Source organism: Diabrotica virgifera, chromosome 3, assembly GCF_917563875.1.
Source record: "Diabrotica virgifera virgifera chromosome 3, PGI_DIABVI_V3a".
NCBI classification, from domain to species: domain Eukaryota; kingdom Metazoa; phylum Arthropoda; class Insecta; order Coleoptera; family Chrysomelidae; genus Diabrotica; species Diabrotica virgifera.
Window position 1 is genome coordinate 129,653,774 of NC_065445.1, and position 25,892 is coordinate 129,679,665.

The following is a 25,892-nucleotide window of genomic DNA, read 5'->3' on the forward strand; positions in this document are numbered from 1 at the left end:
CCATTAAATTAAGAATTTCTTCTGTCATCCATGCCTTTCTTTTAGTTCTCTCAGTTCGTTTAGGAGTCAACGTCTCTTTAACAGCTGTTGTTAGTGCTGCCTTTCTTCTTCTTAAAGTCCGTCTCCTATCGGAGGATGGAAATCAACACAGCTATTCTTGTTTAACTGGCGGCCGCCCTAAATAGGTCGATCGAACTGCAGCCGAACCATTCTCTCAGATTTCTTAACCAAGGTATTCTGCGCCTAACGATACTTCTCTTACCCCTGATTTTACCCTGGATGATCAGTCTCAGCAGCGAGTATTTGTCACCTCTCATAATATGGCCAAAGTATTCAAGCTTTCTTCTTTTAACAGTAAGTACAACTTCACATCCTTTTCCGATCCGACGTAAAATTTCGGTATTAGTCACGTGGTCCACCCAAGATACACGGAGCATTCTACGGTAACAATCTGCATTTATCTGTTTCCAATTATTTTCAACTTCTTCGGAGTTCACGCTATTATGTAATTTCTTTCAAGTTTTTATTAATTTTTTCTTTTATGTCTTCTCTTGTTCTTGTACCTTTTAGTCTATTGAAATTTATCCGAGTCTTTTTTTTCTTTTTTAGTTATCAGCAGGGGATTTCCATGTGTAAAGTCTACGCTTCGGGAGTTTAAACATTGTGTTTGTAATTACAAATTTTTCATTTTGACAAAATTGAACCATTCTGTCACCACATTCATTACGGTCTCCTAACCCATAGTCTCCAACACAATCTTCCACTCTAACCTGACCCACCTTGGCGTTGAAATCGCCCATTATTATTATGGTTCCTTTTTCTGTATACTTTTGAGGACCGCTTGTAATTGTGTATAAAAGTCCTCAATTACATTGTCATCCTTATCTGCTGTAGGGGCATATACCTAAATAATATTAATGTTCTTCTGTTTTGCTATTAATTGTATCAGCATTACTCTGTCTGAATAAGGAACAAAATTTATCATCGAATCGTTTATGCGACTGTCCAGAACAGTACCGACTCCATAAAGATGAGCTGGATTGTTGTTTCCTACATAGTACATCGTGCCATTTGTTGTTGTACATTTACCTTCTCCTGGCCACCTAACATCGCTTATGCCGAGAATATCTATTTTCAGTCGTTTCATTTCGGATACAACATTATCGATTTTACCTGGAGAATATAGATTTCTCGCATTCCATGTAGCAATTTTTATGCAGGGATTTCGCAGGCTGACGACCGGAGGGACCCTGCAGTATGTTGTCATGCCGCTCCTGCCGGATCTTGGTTTCCGTGTTCCATGATCAGTAATCTTTAATCTTTCATTACTTGTAGTCATGATGATTTTACTAGGGATTTTAATGAGGTGGTTTCCCGTTGCCTTCCTCATCGCAGTGTAGGAGCCATTAAAACTGTTTCAGTCATGCCTCCTAGTATCCAATGATGAGCCGGTCCAGGATCTATTCCTGTACGCCACAACTTGGTACTGAAAACGCTGCTTCCGTCTCCAGGAATTTGATTTTATATTAACCCTAAAATCGAGTGTTGTCACTTCCGCCGTCCGCCCCGTACCGAAGCTCTGCTTCTCCGCCTTGTCTGCCGTTGTGGACTTCATCCGTAACCCTGGATAAGGGACCCTAAACAGGTGCTAGTTTCCCGGGTCAGGAAACTCCGGAATCTGCGGTGGGCAGGGATTGATTCATTTTCCCTGATAGGACTGTCTTCAAGAATTTAAAGAGTTCCTACCCGCTACCCGCAGTAGAGCGCTGCAATAGTAGACTATTATTATCATTTGAACCTAAATAGATTTTTCGATGTCAAATCACTACAATTTGGCTTCTTCTTCACGTGTCATATCAGAATTATTTGACGTTGGCGATCACCATTGCGAAGGCTTCTCGATCTTCCGCAATATGGAAATTGTCCTGCATTTGATATCTGAGTTGATTCACGAATATTTTCAACCAAGGAACTTGTTTTCTTCCTACAATTCTACTGCCCTCTATTTTGCTTTTAAGGATCAGTTGTAGTATTCTATATCCATTTCCTCTCACTGTATGTCCCAGATAAAACATTTTCCGGTGTTTAACACATTTAACAGTCTATAGCAGTTCTTTATCTTTGTTGACCCTCCTTACTTACTTTTTCATTAGTTTTTTTGCTGTCCAAGGTATCTTCAGCACCCGTCTGTAAATCCACATTTCCAATGCTTTAATTCTGTTCGTAATCAATACTTTTAGTGTCCACACTTCTGCATCATACAAAAGTACAGACCAAACATAGCACTTAACCATTCTTTGTCTTAGTTCTAAATTGGGATCATTATTGCAAAGAAGACGTCATTTACATAAAAGTTGTTTTAATCATTGCTCTTCTACGTTTTATTTCTGTCTGGATCTAGCTGGTCCGTTATCACATTTCCTAAATATGGCATTTTGTGAACTTTCTCAACTTGGACTCCATTTTTTTGAAGCTCTGCATCTGTATGTGAGTCACGACTAAAAACTAAAAATTTGGTTTTGTTTGAGTTTATTTTAATTTTAATTTACTTTCCTTCCTCGTGAATACGATCAAGCAAAATTTGGAGACCTTCAATATTATCTGACAGAATTACTGGATCGTCTGCGTATCTAATCACATTAAGTAGTTCCCCGTTATTTTTTATTCCATAGGGCTGTCTCTCGAGTGCCTTTTTAAATAACTGGTCTGAGTAAACATTGAGGATTGGCAACGTAGCGCTAAGTGTGTGAATATTAATTGTATTTTGCTTCTGCAATAAACCCGTTTTTCGCGAAATGCAGAGTAAATCAATTATATCTAACGCATGAAGTGTGAAGTTAAGTGAGTAATCTTTGCGCAGAACAAAAAATAATAAAACAAAATATTAAAAGTGTGCTCCAAATTGGCAAAAATAAAAGGTAAGAGTAACACATAAGCAAATAAAACGTCATCGATATTACGCTATTTTGAAGTGGAACCTTGTTCGATTAGAAAGCGGTGTTGCCAAGTCGACAGAAAAGTTCTGTAGCTAGGAACGAGCGAAATAGTATGTACTGCTCAATAGAATTTTAACAAAAAAAAAAGTATGACGTTACACTGAGAAGGGTCAATTTTCTGAGGAGTCGATCCAAACGAGGTCTTTATCGCGTTGAAACCGACTATTTGAAATGAGCAGGGAAGTTAAAAAATATGAAGATCTATTTCGAATAGAAAGTGACGGTACTACGACAGACGAAAACGACAAGAAGAGAAAGAATTGCAACGGGCTTTTAACAAAAGTCGAAAAATAAGCAGATCTCCCTCCTATAGAAAGGAAACAATGGAGGAAAATGTACAAAAATTATGGAAATAATGGCAGGAGTAAGTTTAAAGATTGAAGAACAATCAAGAGAACTCAGCGAGATTCGAAGAGAGCAGAAAGAATATGGAGAAGAAATAAGAGAGCTAAGACAGGAGAATATAACATTAAGAGAAGAAAACACAAAACTAAAACAGGCAGAGTATCAAATAGAAGAACGGCTTGAAAGTTTGGAAGATCAAAAAAAGCAAAAAAATATAATTATACAGGGTTTGAAAATAGATATAAATGTCCCAGATATTCTAAAGCATGCAATGAAAAATTTTATTCAGACAGAATTAAAAATAGATGAATAAATAGAGAAAGCTTTGAAGTTGGAGAAAAAGTTTGTTTGGTTGAGCTTGAGAAGGAAAAAGATAAAAAAAATCATGCGAAACAAAAGCAAATTGAGAAATCGAGAAGAAGGTCCAGTTTATATCATCATTGACCTATCAAAGAACGACAGAATTGTCCAGAAACATGTCAGATAAAAAGCGCAAGAACAAAGAATTGAAAGTAGGGTATAAGAAAATATATGCCGATCATGAAACATGGCGCTGGGATGGCATGAACCAAACGTTGGTGGTAGACACCAAATCAAAGAACTGAGCAACAGCAGTGAAAGGAAACAAATGACGACGAACAATGCAAAGAAGAGGATTACGAACTATGGAAATAAAACAAATTAAGACAGAAATAAAAAGAAGAGACGAAAAAGGGCAAGATACAGTTTGCAACAGAGATAAATGAAACGGAAACGACGCAGGCAATGGACAAGACAATAAGTAAAAATAACAACAAAAACAAAACTAAAGTCAACTTGGTTTCATGGAATGTAAGAGGCACATACGAAACAGGACAACTCAAAGATTTAATTAGATAAATTAAAATATATAATGTAGAAATAATAGCTTTACAAGAGAGAAAACAATTAGAGACAGAAATAGTAGAAATAGAAGACATGGTGTTTTTCAAAAGTGGAGGAGAAACCAGACGGTTAGAAACAGGTTTAATAATACAGCGAAAATGGAGGGAAAGAGTAATGGAATTTCAACCAATATTAGATAGATTATGCACAATAAGATTAAAAGGGAACAAACGAAACATAAGTATAATAAATATACACGCACCGATTGAAGACGCCACAGAAGAAGAAGAAGATGACTTCTACGAGGAATTGGAAAGGGAATATGATAAATTACCAGGGTTTGACATCAAAATGACAACCTGGGTTGATGACAAAAATGACCAAAGCAAAGAAATTAAAGTCCGAATTGAAACTGCAAGGCAAGCATTTATAAAAATGAAGACACTGCTTACAAACAAAGACCTTCAGTTGCCTCTCAGATTGAGGGCTCTAAGATGCTACATATTTTCTATATTGCTATACGGAATGTAAGCTTGGACATTGAAGAGACAACACATAAGAAGAATAGAAGCGTTCGAAATGTGGTGTTACAGAAGAATATTGAAAATTCAGTGGGTTCAAAGGATCACCAATGTTGAAGTGCTACGACGTTTAAATAAGGAGTTAGAAATTATGAAAAGTATAAAAACTAGAAAACTGGAATATTTGGGTCACATTACCAGAGGAGAAAAATGAGTTGCTGAGAATTATTATGCAAGGAAGGATCCAAGGAAGAAGAGGCATAGGAAGAAGACGCATCTCCTGGCTGAGGAACCTTAGAGAATGGTTTAACTGTAGTTCATTAAAACTATTCAGAGCAGCAGCCAACAAAGTGACCATAGCCATTATGATATCCAACTTTCGATAGGAGAGGGAACTTTAAGAAGAAGAAGACATCAAAATAATAATGGGAGACTGCAATGCCAAATTCGGAAGAGAGAATATATACAAGCACTTAATAGGGAAATATAGTAAGCATGAGGTGTCGAACGATAATGGCGAAAGAATAATAGGCTTAGCAACAGAAAGGCAAATGGTGATAAGAAGCACACAATTACGCCGAAAAGATATATATTATGTATAAATGAACGAGGATTTTCTCTGATAAAAAGACAGTAAATCAGATAGACCATATTTTAACAGAGAAGAAACATGCAAACAATGAAATAAATGTAAAAAGCATGAGAGGAGTGGACTGTAACTCGGACCACTACTTGGTGACAGCAAAATACAAAATCGAGCATAGTATAAAGAAAAACAATAAAACAAAACAAGAAATATTAAAACAATTTAACATAGAACTATTAAAAGATAATAATACAGAGAAGAAGTATGAACAAAAAATAACCAACAGACTAATCAGGAAACAAGAAATGTCAATCCCAGACAAACAATGGAAAAACATAAAAGAAGCAATCTTGAACACAAGTAAAGTAATCCTAGCGAAAACCAAGAGAAAACACAAAACAAAAGATTGGTATGATGAAGAATGTCAAGAAGTGGCAGAAGCAATAAGAAAGGTAAGACTCAAAAATATCACAAATGATAAAGATAGTAATAGAGAAGAATACAGAGAATTGAGAAAAATCATGAAAAGAAAATGTAGAAGCATAAAGAGAAAATACAACGAGATCAAACTGAAATAAATAGAAGAAGAAATTAAAAAAAATAAGATCATTCTACCAGGAAGCAAAAAACCAATACATGAGAGATGATAAAGGGATGCTGGCTAAATGAGCCGGAAAAAATAATGGGAAACGGGCAAAACTATTTCACAGAACTGCTAAATAAGAGCGAAGTACAAAAGAAAACCAACCATGAAATTGAAGATGATCAGATAGCAATACAAATACCCACTGAACAAGAAATAGAGAACGAAATAAATAACCTGAAAAATAAAAAATGCCCAAAATTAACAGAAATATCGGCCGAAATGATAAAATCAGGAGAAGAAAAAACTACAAAAAGAGATATGTATATGATCTGATAAAAAGAATATGGGAAGTAGAAAAAATGCCAAGAGAGTGGACCATAGCAAGAATATGCCCTATACATAAAAAAGGTGATAGAATGCTATGCAAAAACTACAGAGGCATCACACTACCAGAAATAGTTTACAAAATCTTGGCACAAAGTATAAGAAAAAGCTAAATCAGTATTCGGAAAAAATATTGGGAGAATACCAGGCAGGTTTTAGAAACAACAGATCACCGACGGACCAAATATTTGCCTTAAAAGAAATACAGACCACCTGTTAGAAACATAAAGGAGTACTATATGCTTTGTTCATCGACTTTTAGTAGGCCTACGACACAGTAACCAGACAGCAGATGTACGAACTGATAAAAGAATTGGGGATACCAAGTAAAATTTTCAGGATGGTAAAGATGACGTTGGAAAGCACAACAAACGAGATAGCATGGAAAGGGTATACATCCAAAAAGTTTGAAACCAAGGAAAGATTACGACAAGGAGACCCACTATCAACAACTGCATTCAATCTAACATTGGAAGGAATAATCAGGAAAAGCAGAATAAACATGCAATAAACGATATTTAAAAACGGCCACCAATGCATAGCATTTGCAGATGATCTGACTCTATTGACAACAAGCAAAAAAGAACTACAAAACTTAATGAAAAACATAATAACAGAAGCCAAAAAATTCGGACTTAAAATAAATGAAGAAAAGACAAAGTATATGATAATGGGAGAGATCCAAAAAGAAAAAGAGAATCACATCATAGTACAAAGAGATGACGAAAAAACATACTCGTTCAGAAGAGCCAAAGAAATTATTTTCCTGGGAGCCAAAATAGATGAAAATGGTCATGAAGAAGGGGAGCTAAAGGCAAGAATAGCTAAAGGAAATAAAAAATATGGAGCATTACGCACATTATTAAAATCCAAATACGTATCCAGAAAAATAAAAATAAGAATTTATAAGACTGTTATCAGACCTACAGTAACATACGAATGCGAAGCATAGTTGCTCAAAAAGTCAGAAACAGACCTTTTAGAAAGATGGAAGGGAAAATTGCAAAGAGCAATATATGAAGGTGTGAAAGTAGAAGGTCAGTGGAAAGGAAGAACCAATAAAGAATTGGAAGAACTATATCAAGAGCCAACGATCACGACGACGATCAAAGCACAGAGAATTTGTGCTTTGGGGCACATCGAGAGAATGGAAAGTACACGAATGCCAAAAATGGTACTCTCACGAAGACCAATACAAAAGAGATGGAAAGGCAGGCCAAGGAAAAGATGGATGGAAGGACAATGTGTACGAAGACTTGAAGAAAAGCAACATTGAGAGATGGAAAGAACTACATTGGACAGAAGGAGATGGAGGGAGGTGGTGAACGGCTGTATAAAAAGACTGAAGTGTAATTAAATAAAATTTATAAGTATTAAGTAATTTGTTATTTAAGTAAGTCATATTAAGTTATTTATTATTTATGTAATCAGAAATGTAAACATTTTAGCCCTAGGCCTACAAGGCCTACTGCGCTTAATAAATAAATGTAAACATTGAACAATTTTGGCGACAAAATGCAACCTTGTCTGACTCCTCGCTGTATAGAGATTTCATCGGTGCAGTTATCTCAAATTTTTACGATAACAGTTTGATTCCAATACAAATTTTTAATGAGATGAATATCTCTGTCATCTATTCCTATATTTTTTAGTCTCTGCATAAATTTTACATGCTGTACTTTATCGAATGCCTTTTCAAAGTCCAAGAAACATGCAAATATATATTTTGTTTGGTTACGGCCTTTTTAAAATAGGATTTAATAGTAATAGGGTTTAGCGCAAAAAGGGTCTCCCTGGTTCCCACAACATTTAGCATACAATGGTAGAATTCGGTGATATTATTTCTGTCATCTTCAAACAACTGTGATAATATATACAGCTGTCATTATTTTCTTATTTCGTTCTCATTTACAATATTTTTTTGTTATTCTCAACTATGGTTTGCTTTTTAACCAAGAGAAGTGATTCAAATTTACCGCGCTGTATTGCTTGTTTGTAATTGGTCCAACCGCAGGCAAGTTTACTCCACTGTTATAAAATTTTCACAATAATGCTAATGACATTTGTCAAATTTTGACACTAGTGACATTTCATAGGTTAATTAAGTTATATCGGCGCATATCGGCGATTTTTGTGTTTTCTGTGTTATTCCTTTAATTTTTATATTGTTAGTCTGCTTTTATATAAAAAGCAGTTGTTTTTGGAACTCTTTAACGACGTATTAATTTAATATAATATTTATGGATTACCGTTGAGGGCCGACTAGATCAACCAAAAAGAAGATATATTTGGTTATTAGTCTAGTGACTTTCTTGGTTGTGAATCTGTCTTTTTAGTTTACTCCTCCTGGTTAAAAAATAAACTATAGTACAGAGAGAACTTATTTTTTAAATATGTTGCTGTTTCTTTTAGATTTTTTTTGTGGAATAAATAACTCGTGCGTAGATATCACATCCTCCATTTCGTCGCATGTTTTTCAAATCCATTTTTCTTTGAATAATTTGATCTCCTTTTTATTTCTTCTCTGTAGATGTCTATATTCTGTTTTATTTAATTTGAGAAGTCGAAGTTGTTCCATTAATTTCAATGTGTCATCTCTCGTTCATTTATTTTTCTTGATTAAGTTATCTCTATAAACATTGCTTGTTGGAGATTTCGTTAACTTGGTTTTTATTACATTCATTTCATTCTTCTGGATCTTACATAAAAATAATGGAGTATATAAATACATAATTACAAATATTTATGACGTGTTTAAAAGCTGTTATTTATAATTTTATTGTTTAAAGTACTTTTTATTTTTAAACCAAACGTTTTATGATATCCTATAAAATGCAACGTTAACAGGAAAATTTGCTTTTTGTAATAATAGACCAGGTCATTTCTCAATAAGAACACCGGAATAAATATATTTTTAAATACAGCTCCTAGAAACTTACAACTTACAACTGACCCCTGGAGCACCTATGCCCAGGGTCACTGCTAAGGCACGTCATCTGAAGGTTCGAGGGTTATTGGCACTAAATTTATGCAGACAGATTACAGAGGGAGTTTTTTAGGTTGCTGTTCACGAATGCGCCATCAAAACCGACTCCCGGAGTACCTGGTGCCCACGATCACTGCTAATGACGTCATCTTCTGGAGTTTCGAAGGTTTTTGGCACTGAATGCATGCAAACAGATTACTAGAAGATTTTTGCGGTCGCTGAAAACAAATATGCCATCATAACTGACCACCGAATCAGCTGCTGCCAAGGCCACAGCTAACGCATGTTATCTTTTGGAGTTTGGGGGGCTTTTGGGCACCAGGTACATTGGAGGTCAGTACTCATGACGTTTTCTTGTTCTGAAACCCCAAAATCCGCCGAGTAATCTGTTTGCATCAATTTAGTGCCAAAACTCTCAAAACTCCAGATGACGTGTCTAGGTGCCTTAGAAACTGGTGATCAAGTGATCCGGTGGTCAGTTCTGATGGTGTGTTCTTCTTAAGCGACCCCAAAAACCTCCGAGACACAAAATTTGGCACTTAATACACCTCTTTTAACAGATGTATGCACTTTTAATCCATTATATGCATTTTAAAATGGAAGTATGCATTTCCACCCATTTTTCTATGGTAGACTTTTTTTCTTGACACCATCCTGAACATAATGCAAAAAGCTGTAAGTTTTTAGGTGCTGTGTTTAAAAATCGATTTATTTTGTGCTAAATGCCCTGGTCTATAAAACACAATTCGCAATATTTTTTTAAACAAGCTGTTTACACTTCAATGGTGTTTACAAAACACCATAAAATCTCTGTTTTATTTACTATCGTGTAAGCACCAATAATTATTACTTTAGGTAGTAAAATAATTTCTGCCAAGTTTTTCATGTACATACCTAATATAAGAAATGCCGATAATGTTTTTCTGTAGAAAAAATTTGGAAAATATATTTAATTAAATAAATTTTTTTAGGTTTTTTACCTATCAAGGTTAGAAATATAATATATTCGGCTATATCAGAATCGTAGTTTTGTTTTGATAGTCTAAGAGCTAGTGAACCTTCCGACTAACGGTCTTCCTGTAAGGATAGAAATTTGTATAGTGATAATTCATAGCACACCAAGGCTAAAAACCATGACCTGACAGGCATCAGCCCTGCACGTGTATCTACCAGGTGAATCGAAAAGTGCATAGTTTAGGGGGTAAAATAAACTTTCTCCTGTAAGGTCTAAATAATTTAAGTATGTGTTGGAGTAAATCATTTAGAAGAAATATGTACAATGACAGGCGATTCTAAACAGCATAAGACCTTGACAGGCTAGGGGAAAGATTAGGGGTTTTCCTAAAATTCCTTTTTTTGCATCGAACAAAGTTTTATTTAGGTTTTTTGAATCATTCCAAACAGACAAGGTTTTTAGTGACTTTTCTCTTAGGTTAATAGTTTTTCACATATACGCGATTAAAAATTTTAAAAATTGCGAAATGGGCCATTTTTAACCCTGAATCGGACATCTGACTGAAACATTGAATATTGCCAAGGTAGGTAGATATTCTTTAAACATCGATTGATGCAATCCCGATTTTTTTTTTGCATTACAATATCGAAAACCATTTTGTTTTTTAATTGCTAATTAAGCGGGCGCGACACGGTAGTATTATAAGAGAGGACGTTTGAGTTTGCATAAATTCATTATCTCGAGAATGGGCAAATTTGAAGAGAAATCCTTAGACACGTCGAATTTTATTTTTAAATTAGGACTTTTTGGCATATATATAATACTAGTGACGTTATCCATCTGGGCGTGATGACGTAATCGATGATTTTCTTAAATGAGAGTAGAGGTCGTGTGGTAGCTAATTTGAAAGGATATTTAACTCTCTATTCAGTAATATAAACGTTAACATAATTATTTATACAGGGTGTGCAAAAAAATTCTTCTTTTTGTGTAAATTAATTTATTACAAACATTTTTTTTGTACACCCTGTATAAATAATTATGTCAATGTTTATATTACTGAATAGAGAATTAAATAACCTTTCAAATGGGCTATCACACAACCCCTACTCTCATTTAAAAATATCATCTATTACGTCATCATGCCCAGATGGATGACGTCACTAGTATTATATATGCCAAAAAGTCCTAATTTAATAATAAAACCGACCTGTCTGAGGATTTCTCTTCAAATTTGCCCATTCTCGAGATAATGAATTTATGAAAATTCAAACGTTCTTACTTATACTACAGTGTTGCGCCCGCTTGATTAGCAATTAAAAAACAAAGGGGTTTTCGATATTGTATTGCAAAAAACTGTTTGGGATTTCATCAATCGATGTTTAAAGAATATATACCTACCTTGGCAACATTGAAATTTTCAGTTAAATGTCCGATTCAGGGTTAAAAATGGCCGATTGCGCAATTTTTAAAATTTTTAATCGCGTATATGTCAAAAACTATTAACCTAAGAGGAAAGTCACTAAAGATATTTTCTGTTTGGAATGATTCAAAAAACCTAAAAAAACTTTGTTAAATGCAAAAAAATATTTTAGGAAACACCCCTAATCTTTCCCCTCGCCTGGCAAGGTCTTATGCTGTTCAGAATCGCCTGACATTGTACACAATTCCTCTAAATGACTTACTCAAACACATACTTAAATTTAAACCTTACAGGAGAAAGTTTATTTTTCCCCTAAACTATGCACTTTTCGATTCACCTGGTAGATACACGTGCAGGGCTGATGCCTGCCAGGTCATGGTTTTTAGCCTTGGTGTGCTATGAATTATCACTATACAAATTTCTAGCCTTACAGGATGACCGTTAGTCGGAGAGTTCACTAGCTCTTAGACTATGACCTCGTGTGGAAGCGACCGTGTCTGGGAATTTTAGAAAAATGAAAAAAGAGCAATATCGGCCGGTGATTTGATTCTTGTTTTTGGAAGGGAAATCGCTTAGTGAAATCAATTAGCGCTTGAATTCTGTGTACGGTAACTCTTCTTCTTCGATTGCGACCGACAAAAATTGGGTATCATGGAGGATAACGTGAAAAATAATTACATGATCTCCTATTGTCAGACCATCGACTGAAGGTTCATGAGATAGCTGAGACAGTCTAAATAGATCGCGTAGCTCATATCCTGCATGAAATTTTTGGAATAAGAAAGCTGTCGGCGCAATAGGTGCTGAGTTTTCGCACTCATGCCAATAAGCGCCACCATGAGATCATTTCAGAGCAATTTCTGAGACTGTTTAAGCGTAATCTAAACGAGTTTCTAGAATTTAAACGATTTTCTAGATTGCTTCATAATTGTCGACGAAACTTGGATCCACCGTTACTCACAGAAACCAAAGAACAGTCGATACAGTGGATGTCACCCAGCGAATGTGCTCTGAAGAAAGCGAAGACTGTTCTATTGGCTGGAAAGATGATAGATGAAAGATTTTTTTTGTAAGCATTTATTAATAATCAGAATTACATATTCTATGAGTTAATTTGATAACAAGTACAATAACTTATATCAATGTAGATGAAAGATGAGGTTCACAAATTGTGATCTATATCAGCTTCCTGAAAAAGGACAAAACGGTCAAAGGTCTTTACTGTGTCGCATATTTGGTCAATTCGACGCCAAATTGTAGAAAAATATCAGACCCAATGTGGGAAGAAAAAAGTGCTATCATACCACCATGACAATGCACCGACTCACACCTCCGCCGCCACATGGACAAACTGGTCGATTTGGGCTATCAACTACTATCGCATCCACCAGATTTGGCCCTGTACGACTTTTTTGGTTCCAAACTTGTAAAAGTCACTCGCCGGGTAGAAATTTAAGTCGTATGAGTTCACCGCCGCCATGAAAGTCCAATCCAAAGGACCAATCTAAGTGAAATGGGGGTTGCTCCCCTCCCCAGACATTCTTTTCTATTTTTTTTTGGACAAACAGTTTTTACTTAATTTTTTATGATGCAGAACCAAAAGATATATACAACCCTAAATTTTCACTTTTCTGTCACCAACCCCCATTTTTTAATAGCAATCTAAATTATTTCTCTGTTCTCTTTAATGTATAAAAATAAATGTTTGTCTGTATGTCCTTTATATAGAATCGCAAACTATGCATTTGATCATATGATTACCTCCAGGGACCTCCAGCCAAGTTGTTGTACATGAACCCGGGAAAGTTTCTGAGTAAATACGACCAATCTAAGTAATCACTATTTACGCAGACACCACAAAAAATATTGTTTATTAGAAAAAATCAAACGCAATATTTTGAGTATTTTTTGGCTTTCTGGTAATTTTTAGGTATTTAACTTTTCAACATTATTTAATTCTAAGGCGGTACGAAGTTTGCCGTATGGTATTATAATATCACCCTGTACAAAATATGTTTAAAACTCATTCAAAGTCATTAATCCATGTAGTATCTGTTCTTGGATTCAATAACCGCAAGTAACATTGAATTGTCATGTTTTGTTATTATTTAAATTTGTATATAAACATTAACTCGGTCGAGAAAGAAGATTATAAGTATTGATGTAGTTGGAAGGTATTCACGTATAGGATAGGTCAAGTTAATATTGTAAACAACTTATGTAGTGAATCATCGACTTCGAATTAAATATAATGTTATCGGAAAACCTGAGTTTTAATTAATTGGGACCAGAAGGCATAACATCACACTATTTAATACATGGCTGATCCTGCAGATTAGAGGAGGTCTTCTGAAAGGAGCAGAGATGGCGGCAACAAATTGGAAACGGAGACGGCGAAGATGGACAGGAAACCCAGTGAGCGACAGTGTAAAGACAAAGTGGAAATAAAATGTAAGTAAGAATGTCTATCTTTATTAAAAATGCTTCCCTCGTTTTATATTATTATTGAACATTGAATATTTATCTTTGCTGATTTTTGAATAATTTATGAAGTATCGATTTTTTTTTATCTATGAATTTTGAAACATGAAGTGATTTTTTGAATTGAATATTTTTATCAAAGTTTATTATATATGTTATTATTGAATTTTTATTGAATTTTGAATTTTTATTGAATTTATTTGAAAAATCTCTATCCGATTTCGATTTTTAGTCCGGTTATTTTTGAATATTTTATGGAATATCGAATTTTTTCCAAAAATTTCTATCGAAGTTTGAGATATAAACTTATTTTGAATATTTTTATCTAACTTTTGCATATGCTATTTTTTTTTATTGATGAATATGTATACTATTATTGAATTTTTATTAGCCAGTTGTTTTTATTATTGATATTTATTGATTCTATAGATACATTTTAATCGATTTTGTGTTAAATTTTCTATGATATGAACCTGAATTAATATTTTTTGAGTGATAAATGATATTTTTTTAATAAATAATGATTAGTGATGACATACGATAAACATTGCTATAAGCAAGATATATATTTTTAACGAACCGACCTGATGCGTCGAGATAAGGAATTTGGAGAAGAACTATATAGATAAGAAGAAGAACTATCAATATTATAAGCTAAATATTATGAGGCAACTAGGGACAATAAGAAACCCACTGCTCTTGTCAAATTAGGAAGGTACTAAGTGATTTATAGAAGCTTGAAAGCTTATTAGAGACCCACTCTGTGTTTTGAAGGGTACCTATTTTATTCATGATTATTCGTGAATAAACAACGGCCTCAAAGCAAGGGATTGAGGTTGTGATATTTTTAGAAGAATTTGAACCGCATAAAATACCTATTTCGTGTTTTGAGTTAACTATACCACCTAAATGGTGCGTACAGATCAGGGCGAAAATTCGGGTTAATATTGGCGGAGAACTAAGGCATCCGAGTGAAACCTCTTTTATTAAGGTAAAACGAAGGTATCGGAGCTAGTATATGAAGTGATGATTATGATGTTATATGAAATGATACATGAGATAAATGATATATGATTGTTATATGAAATATGTATATGAAGATGAATTATGTACACTGTAGAAGTGTTATTATGTGGAGAAAAATGAAGAAATATAGTACCAGACAAGAAGAAGAGAGAGAGAAAAAAATAATTTTATTAAAATATGTGGGAAAAATGGAAGAAGGAACATAAAATTTGTCAGAAATGTCAAAATAAAGCAGAATTAAGAATAATATCAAATAAGTAGCTAATCATTGAATTATGTCTAAGAATTAAAGTTGTAAATTTTTTTTCTCTAAAGTAATGTAAATTATAAATAACTTATTTTTAAATGTATATAATGGATTCAGGTTAAATTTTCGCGGAAAATGGAAGTGTTTGAATTAAGGATAGAAAATATCTTACAATAGTGTTAGTAGATAGTAAGCAAAGGGACACAAAAAGTGAAGTTCTTAGAGAGATTAAATCTTTATTATAGCTACAAAAGAGTTATTAGAAGTTTAGAGAAATATTAGCAATTTTTAGAGAGATTACATTTTTATTATAGGTGGTACATTATTTTAAAGTTAGTAAGTAAAGTTAGTAAATAAATCAAAAGAAAACTGAAATACGAATAATTAATAGAGTAAAGGATACATTTTTTTACTTATTCGAGTAATATTAGCTTAGCTTAGGACTTTTAGTTAGATACGAGATTTTTAGTTAGGTAGATTAGATTATTCCCCTGCTTATAGGAGATGCATATAGGCACTAAAAGACTATATTAAAAATCCCGATAGGTTTAGTCACTGTTTTTATGTGGACACTGTTTTGTGAATGGAGAAAAGACTAAAAATCAAGATGGAACAGAAAGTGAATTAGTGATAATAATAAACAATTTTTAGGATTAAAAAAAAACTCTGAAACGTACCATGTTACAGTTAGTTAGGGTAGTTAGGAAATTTAATTTTTGAAAATAGTATTAGGTAACCATAAACATTTTCGTAAAAGGGAAAGAGGAGCATCACATTTTAAAAATATATAATTTTAACAAAACGGGGAGGTATGGTATTATAATATCACCCTGTACAAAAGATGTTTAAAACTCATTCAAAGTCATTAATCCATGTAGTATCTGTTCTTGGATTCAATAACCGCAAGTAACATTGAATTGTCATGTTTTGTTATTATTTAAATTTGTATATAAACATTAACTCGGTCGAGAAAGAAGATTATAAGTATTGATGTAGTTGGAAGGTATTCACGTATAGGATAGGTCAAGTTAATATTGTAAACAACTTATGTAGTGAATCATCGACTTCGAATTAAATATAATGTTATCGGAAAACCTGAGTTTTAATTAATTGGGACCAGAAGGCATAACATCACACTATTTAATACAGCCGGGTCAGCTAGTAAATAATAAAAAAATATTCTTGGACTAGTTTGGCAAAGATTAAAAAGTATAAATCATTGATTTATTAATTTTAGAATATAAGAAAAAAGTTGCAGTTGTATCATGTACGTGGCAAAAAATGTTAGCTGGCCAAGTGAACATGACAGAAAAATAAGGAAAACCCGTATCATTTTGGCATAGCTGAAAATTGTATATATCAAAGTTTACAATTCAATAATTATTTTAATTTATGTCAGCTATTTATTTCAATTATTGTAAAAACAAAAAAAATCCGACGCCGAGAAGCGAACCCGACTCACCTGGGTGAAAGCCAGGAGCCAGGTATTCTATGCCGTTATGAATGTAAATCACGGAGATAAATATTTGACCTAGAAGTTTTAGGGTTTTTCCATCTACTTCCATAATAATATTTTATCTTTTCTTGAATAAAATCCCCGGGTTTAGGCCCGGCGCAAATTGAACATAAGCGAGACACAACCTGCACACCGGCTAACTGCGGCTTGTAGACAGTTTTGCGCATCTTACTATCAGTGCATTCGTTCGCAGGTCTCGCTTGGGAACGTTTGTCATCGGCGTAAAGTTTTCTTGGGCTGTGGGACGCGGGACTCACCGCCAGATGTTTATTTTTATTTGTTTTTGTTTGCGAGATGGACTTATTTGAAATGAATACGGATGGTACCTAAGTACAATTTATTATGATAAATAAAAATATTAGCATAGTCAACACCCCGAGTGAAAACTGCGTTGTCTTTGTCATAAAATTCTGATAACTTTTGGTAGACTAAATAAGCGGCGATACGAAATTAATAATCAAAGTTATGCCTTTACAAAAACACATTATTAGTGATTTACTTAAACTTAAACACATTATAAGTGAAAAATTATTCATGTTACTTAAAACCGTGATCGATAAAAAGATCGTATTACTTTAAATTCAACTTGTCGGCAGACTAAATTTTTGTTTATTACGTATTACATTTTTTATGCTTAAAAATTAAAAAAATATATGCAGATAGTGTTGTTTTTTATGACCGATCAGTAGCGGAGGGATTATAACCTGCAGTAATTGGAAATGATTGTGATCCGAGCAGTAAATTGAGGAATATGAGTTATGGTTATGACCGAGCAGTAGGGGAGAGATTATTTTAAATATGTAGGTATTATGTGCAGAAATAAATTACTCAGTGTAAGATATCTTTTTATGCACCCGCTTATGATCAAATTAGATGTTTTCGAAAGTCATACTGGGACGTGTAAGATATTTTTAGAACGTTACTATCTACAAGTACGGAAATACTTAAGTTGCCTACTCAATTCAGTACACGGATCAGATACATCAGTATTTTGTAATCAGTATTTGTACTCAGTACCACTGCGAACCGGTATCAAAAGTAACCGATACATGTGCGCACTGATTTTGCCCGTCTCTATTCGCCACGTCGATAGCCAACGGTTGAGTTGGGTTGTGTTCAATATGCGGCACGCTAGAAAAATAAATGCATGAGTCACCCGTCCCGCCGGCGCAGGTTGTGTCTGGTTTAGGTTCAATTTGCGCCGGGCCTTAGACCAGCTGACACATCATCTGTTAACCCTTTCGATACGGCACCGATACTAGAATGTGCGGACGGGTGTTAACCGGCTGGACGGGTGCGGACAGCGCTTCTGCATAAACTAATCAACACTCAAATATATTGTAATACAAAAGTGATGAAATCACATGTAACGCGATATCGTTGACAAAGAGATAAGACTGTAATATTACCACCGATTTGCTTTATCAAGTAATTTTAATCGTCAGTGAATAATTTACTAAATTAATCAAGTCCCTAGTCGTTTGCTGAATGAATCACCGATATTTGACTTGAGTCGTTTCCTGTCTACCGGACACCGAAAGTTTTATCCACTGCCGGCCACCAAATGGTTAATAATCTTTGGAATAACTAACTAAATAAAAAAACAGCCATGCTAAAATGCTTCCGTCAAATTTGACTCCACCTCCCAGCTATTATTTTTAGTCCTCGAGATATATCTAATTTGCCCTTTATCTACCTCACCCTGTATATATTATACACAATTTCTAATATAGACTACAAATATTTATTCTTTTAGGTATGTGTGTAGACACGTTCATGTTTGGATCGTGTTGTGCGCACAACTCAACACAGAATACATTGCTTCCGCCTCAGCAACAGCATCACTCCAACAAACCACAAATTCTTTATACTCATTCAAGTTCTAGTCCTAGTCAAAGTCAAAATAGTCATAGCAATAACTATAATAAGCCAACCAAACCACTTAGTCATTATATTAGTACTAGTAGACCTAAACCAAACAGGTAAGAAATTAAGATTATTTTTTAATTAAGTAGTCGGTACAATTGTAGAGTACTTAGTATAGAGTAATGCTTGAGCATAATGTTAAAGCTGGTAGGGGTTTATGTTATTTTAAACGGCAACTGTTATGATAAATACATTAAACGTAAGCTAGCGTAATAATAAAATAAAAAACCAAAATTTGTACACCTAAACCCTTCTCTCACAGGTTTACTGCCACAAAATCCCTCCATCTTCTCGGTTTTCCTTTACTTCTTACCTCTTCTTTTACCTCTTCCATAAACTCCTAATATCTAGTTTTTATTCCTACTCTTCTACGAAGGTATTCCTCCTATTCCTCTCCACCACATATATTCAGTTTTCGATCTGCTTACCTTAAATCTTCCCCTCCAATAACCCTTCTCTTCTCTCCAACTTCTCTTTCACCATTTCTTTGCTTCTTCTACTAACACTTCTCTGCCAGTACACCCATAGTACTTAGCCAGTACTTATAATGAATTCTTGCTCGAGTTTGTTTCTTTTTATTATTTCTGATTCTGTTCTTCCTGGTGTTGTGTGTCACTTTCTTCAATACTTTGATTTCAATAGTATTTATTGTACTTCCATGTTTCTTTTGTACTCACCAGCTGTCCCTAGCTTATGTCACTATTGGTACCTTAATCATACTATATACTAGTAATTTAATGTTGTCTATTTCCTTCTTTCCGGATATTGCTTTATTTAGCGTATAGTAGAATTTGTTGGATTCTTTTTGTTTATTAGCTAACTCTGATGATTTCGTCATCTGTAATGACTTCCTCTAGTTTTTGTTTTTAGTATGTTATTGTCTTTGCCGTGTTATTGTTAAAATACTTATCTTGACTTTCTTAAATTTCCTATCATCTTCAACTTCAACTCTATATCTTGTATGCATTCGTTTACTAATATTTGCATCTGGTATTGTCTGCTGTTTGTTTTGTAAATTGGTAAAATTATTTTCATCAAGATGATTTTTTCAATCTGTTGGTATTTTATCTTGCTTCAATAACTCACTCATTATACAGGGTGTCCCGAAAAGATTGGTCATAAATTATATCATAGATTGTGGGGTCAAAAATAGGTTGACTGAACCTCACTTACCTATATACAATAGTGCACACAAAAAAAGTTACAGCCCTTTGAAGTTACAAAATGAAAATTGATTTTTTTTTCATATATCGAAAACTCTTAGAGATTTTTTATTGAAAATGGACATGTGGTATTCTTATTGCAGCAACATCTTTAAAAAATAAAGTGAAATTTGTGCACCTCATAAAAATTTGATGGGGGTTTTGTCCCCCTAAACCCGCCCAAACTTTTGTGTACATTCCAATTAAATTAATATTGTAATACCGTTAGTTAAACACATTATTTTTAAAACTTTTTTGCCTCTTAGTACTTTTTCGATAAGCCAGAGTAAAACAGGTTTTTTTCCTCGGCAATAATCGGTTTTTCCGGTTGTTTTTTTGTCCCAGTTATAACCGGTTTTTTCTTTTTAAAGTAATAACCGGTGAAAAACCGGATAAGTGGAAAAAATAATGAATTCAAAGAAAAATGGGAAAATTTTGGGCTCCCCGCGCGTAGGTAAGAAATTTTCAGCTGACTGAAACCGATTTCACAACACTGATGACTGATTTCTATACTAATATAGAGTGATATCGATTCGAATGGAGTATCGCAAACTAAAGCTCAATGTAAATATATCCTATTGGGTATAGGCTATGAATAAAAAAAAACGAACACCGGTTTATGGAATAACCGGTTTTTTGACCGATGATAACCGCCAGGTTAAAACGTAGGTAGAAAAAACCGGTATAACCGAAAACCGGCGTTTCGTCAAAAACCACCATCCCTAATAGAGACCTGTTAATAATCTGAAAATTTATTTATAATTTACATTTTTAGACATATTTTGAAAAAGAAGCCACGTTTCGATAAAAGGTGACATCAAAAAAAGACTAAGAGACAAAAAAGTTTTAAAGACACTGTGTTTAACTAATGGTACCACAATAATAGTTTAATTGGAACGTACACAAACATTTTGGGGGGTTTAAAGGAGCAAGACCCACAGAAAAATTTTATGTAAATATATTAAAAAAGAGGCCGCATATCGATAAAAACTGGCTTATAGAAAAAGTACTCGGAGATAAAAAAGTTTTAAAAACGTTCTGTTTAACTAACAGTACCACAATAATGAGTTAATTGGAACGTACACAAAAGTTTGTGGGGTTTAATGGAACAAAACCCCCATAAAATTTTTATGGGGTGGACAAATTTCACTATAATTTTGTTTTTAAGATTTTTCTGACATAAGAATGATACATGTTCGTTTTCAATAAAAAATCTCTAATAGTTTTCAAAATATTGAAAAAAATCGATTTTCATTTTGTAAATTCAAAGGGCTGTGACTTTTTTATGAGCACATTTTTGACTACAGTAAGTTAGGTTCAATCGAACTATTTTTGATCCCAGAATGTGCGGTATAATTTATGACCAATCTTTTCGAGACACCCTGTATATTATCCTGAATCAGTCTATAGCATCGTCGCTCATCGTGTTGATCATTTCTGGTTTTATTCTATCTTTCTCTTCAGGTTTTCCGCTGTTTGTTGCTTAGTTTTTTTTCTCAATTCTTTGTGTCATATTTTTTTTTCTTAAGATTGATGTGTCATTTGATCTCAGGCTTACGTCTTGTACGAATTAAAATTCGCAGCTGTAATACTACTACATACGCTTTTGTGTTGGAAAATACCAGGAACCAATAAAGCCAATTAAATTAACCACATCCTCATCTCAAAAAGATGGGCAACAGACATAACTAATGTCAGAACGTATCGCGGGGCGAACTCTGACTCAGATTACTATCTTGTGGGGGCAAAATTGCGGCAGAAAATCGCGACAATGGCAAAAGGGAAAAGTAGCCAAATTAAAAAATGGAATGTTGAAGGATTCAAAAGTCCAACAAAGACACAAGAATATCAAAATACTCTCCAAATAAAACTCAACGGAATCAGAGAGAAAGAATCTGCAGAGGAAGAATGGAGACAATTAAAATCAATAATAACGAAATCTGCAGAGGAAACTGTCGGAAAAGCAAAAAGGCAAAGAAATGCGGAATGGTATGATGAGTGTAGAACTGCAGTAGAGGAATAAAGGCAAGCTAGTCTTAGTCAACTTCAAAGAAACACAAGAAATAGCAGAGAAATTTATAACGAAAAGATAATACAAGCAACTAGAATATGCAGAAGAAAAAAAAGATAGGCTTTGAAAAAACAAGTACAAGAAATCCTAGAACATAACAACACATACGAGAGGAGAAAATTCTATAAAAGGATAAAAAAAGCACACAGTCTTTAGACCAAAATTGACAATATGCAAAGACAAGGACGGAGAACTACTAACAGAGAAACAAAAAATTATAATGAGATGGAAAGAATACTTTGAGGAAAACCTAAATGCAGACAATGAAAATGATCAAAACGAGAGAATATATTTTACGGCGGAGCAGCACATTGAAAATCCGAGTTGTGACGAAGTTGTTCAAATAACAAAGAAACTAAAAACAGTAAAGAGCCAGGAACATGCGGAGTTTCGGCAGAATTGTTGAAATATGGAGGACCCGAACTCTGGGAAAGAATCCGTTACCTGTTAAAGTTGGTATGGAGCAAGGAGCAAATGCAGGAGGAATGGGCAGTTGGTCTTATACAGCCAATATATAAAAAGGAGCTGAGAGGCAATGCCAGAATTACAGACCAATTTAATTGCTAAATGTAATATACAAAATCCTTTCTGGCATTATCTGCACTAGATTGTCAGAATACTCCGAAAATATAATTGGTGATTATCAAAATGGATTCACACCAAATAGAGCCACTACAAACAACATATTCATACTTAGAACAATAGAAGAGAAAGTTTATGAATGCGACATAGTGTATATAGACTTTAAACAAGCTTTTGATGGTGCGAAAAGAGATAAAATGCTGGAAGACCTCCGAAATCTAGGTATACCAAAAAAATATATCAGCCTTATAAAAATGACGTTGCGGGGTTCAAAAGCCGCAGTTAGAGTAGATGGAGAACTGTCTCCCCTGTTTGAAATCAACATGGGAATGAGACGGAGACGCACTTTCAACCATACTGTTCAACCTAGTTCTTAAAACCGATGTAACCGGCCATATAAACATCAAAACAGTACAAATTACTGCATATGCAGACGATGTCTCCATTATTATGAGAAGCAAGACACGACTAATGGAAACGTTCAAGGAAATTGATCCTGAAGCACAAAAAAGGAGGGCTTAAAATAAACGAAAAAAATATAAGTACATAACCATCAAAAGAACACCTGAGAAAGAAAATAATATAGCAATAGAAAGCTATACTTTTGAACGTGTGGATGCCTTCACATATCTGGGTACAGAAATCAATCAAAAGAATTCCGCAAGTAGTGAAATTAATGCACGAATTTCCAGTGGAAATCGTACATACTATGCTAATACAAGATTGATGACATTGAAATTATTAGACAAAAGAACCAGAATGACTATCTACAGAACTTTGATTGCACCCGTAGTAACCTATGGTTGTGAAACTTGGGTAATGACGAAAAAAGATGAAGCCCAACTTAGGACATTCAAGATAAAGATACTGAGAAAAATATATGGCCCGGTGCAAGAGGAAGATGGCACATGGAGAATCAGGAGAAACGGAGGTTAATGAACTGAATGAAGGGTATGACATTGTAAGATTTGTGAGAAGTCAAAGACTGTCATGGTTGGCACGTGTTCAGCGACAAGAAGATATGACAAACGACAAAGAAAATTTTACAGTGGGAGCCGGTAGGAAGGCGGAAAAAAGGAAGATATGGGACGAAAAAGAGGACGAGATGGTTGAATGACGTGGAAGACGACCTGAAAACCATGAATATAAGACAATCGAGGAGAAGGGCTCAAGAGAGATCTGAATGGAAGGACACAGCCAGACAGGCAAAGACCCATCCAGAGTTATGATGCCAAAAGAAGAAGAAGAAGAACGCTTTTGTATTATTTATGTTATCTCTTAATCTGTTATGCTCTATATTTGTATTTTCTTTTGCCCTATTAATGCTTTGATTTTATTCCAGAAGAATCCACTGTCAACAAAAATTAATATTTTTTGTGTTTCTGTCATTTTCCATGTCTCACTACCAGAATAAACTATTTATCTCTTAACAGGCTTACTTTTGTCCTTCGTAAATCTGTTTTGAATATCTGTATACGGTTACTCTTAAGTACTGTACTTAATAGAGTATAGTATTTGATGATAACCTTGATTAATCTCATCATTTACTTATACAGGGTCTCCAGAAACCCTACCGCCAAACGAAGACAGAAGTTTCTTCAGATAATTTTAAGACAATTTACCTCAATTCACTTAGCCCGAAAATGCTTCCTAAGGGAGTTGAGCTCTTTGAAGGTGGCGTCTTATAATGAGTTTTTCTTAAATACCTCCAGAACGTTTCTATTTAGAAAAAAAATTGGTACGCGCATTTATGTTCCAGAGATAAATCTATTCCATCCATTGCGAATTTCTAGTACCTATCATAGGCGTTCGTTTTGGGAAGGGCAACGGTTATTTTATCGCATAACTTTTTGTCTTTAATTTTTAAGCATTTTTGAATTTGAATTATTAAATTGTGAGGTATTCTAGTACCAAAAGATACTTTTGTTTTAAGTCGATAGGATACACCGTTTTCTAGAAAAATCGATTTGAAAATTTTTCATCTTTTGAATTCCAAAAAAAAAATTCAAAAGAAAACTATTTAGAAAGACGAAAACTGGTACATTTATTTATATTCCAGAGATGAATCGATTTCATTAATTGCTAATTTCTAGTACCGGTCATATGCGCCCGTTTTGGGCAGGTGTCCTATCGACTTAAAGTAAGAGAGTCTTTTAGTTCTAGAATACCTCACAATTTAATATTCCGGTGTCAAAAATGCTTAAAAGTTAAAGAAAAAAATTATGCGATAAAATAACCGTTACTCTACCCAAAACGGACGCCTCTGACCGGTACTAGAAATTCGCAATGGATGGAATCCATGAATTTTCGGAAAGTAAATATGCACACCAATTTTCGATTTTCTAAATAGAAGCTTTCTGGAGGTATTTAAAAAAAACTAATTACATGACGCCATCTTCAAAGAGCTCTAGCTCCCTTGGGAAGCATTTTGGGACTAGGTAAATTGGGTTAAATTGTCTTAAAATTATGTGATAAATCTCCTGTCTTCGTTTGTCGGTAGAGTTTCTGGACATAGTGTCATGCAAAACGAAAAAAAGAAATTAACGACAAGAAAAATAAAAAAAATTAGTCAAGAAATCTCCAGTGTTATGGGCGCATATAAAATAAACATATATATTTTTAAAAAGAGCTCCTATGTATATTTAATTACATTTATTTATTATATTATGTAGTGCAGGTTAACTCAAAATCTCTTAATTGTTGCCGTATATTTCTTTACATACTTAACAATTGTTTAAATCTGTTTGATGTCTAGATGCTTGTTAATCATTATTTTGTTTAATTAACGCTCATTATAGATGTAGTTACTAATTATGCAATAAACATACACGCTATTTGTTACCGACTACTTTCCTGTAGATTTTGTCGACACGTTAATTAATTTTGCTGCCTTCGATGGCACACTTTATTTAAGGATATTTTACAGCCACCAGCAGGCCAGTAATTCCACTAGATCGTCTTTAGCGACACCTTCTCCAACTTTAGCAACGTCCACCAATCAGAAACCAGACCATTCCTGGAGGATATCGACACCACCTCCTAGGTAAGATCATAAATTATATCGACTAATTTTGTGGCTCTTGATCGCGAGTACCTAATTCTACCGATTTTTGGTAAATACATAATTTATATTTTCTACATGTTAGGTAATTTTGAAATATGTGCAATATGATATTATTATGATATGGATCACAA

General features: G+C 34.1%; 1 protein-coding gene across 2 annotated transcripts in view; it reads left to right on the forward strand.

Moving 5' to 3' along the window:
• LOC114337315 (serine proteinase stubble) overlaps positions 1-25,892 on the forward strand; it is a 578,368-nt gene that overhangs the window by 520,166 nt on the left and 32,310 nt on the right. Inside the window, exons 5-6 of one of the 2 annotated variants that reach the window (XM_050645522.1) lie at positions 18,673-18,898; positions 25,624-25,740. In XM_050645522.1, coding sequence (XP_050501479.1) covers positions 18,673-18,898; positions 25,624-25,740 — 343 coding nt within the window. Of the gene's footprint in view, positions 1-18,672; positions 18,899-25,611; positions 25,741-25,892 lie in introns of both variants that reach the window. The other variant, XM_050645521.1, reaches the window with a different exon arrangement.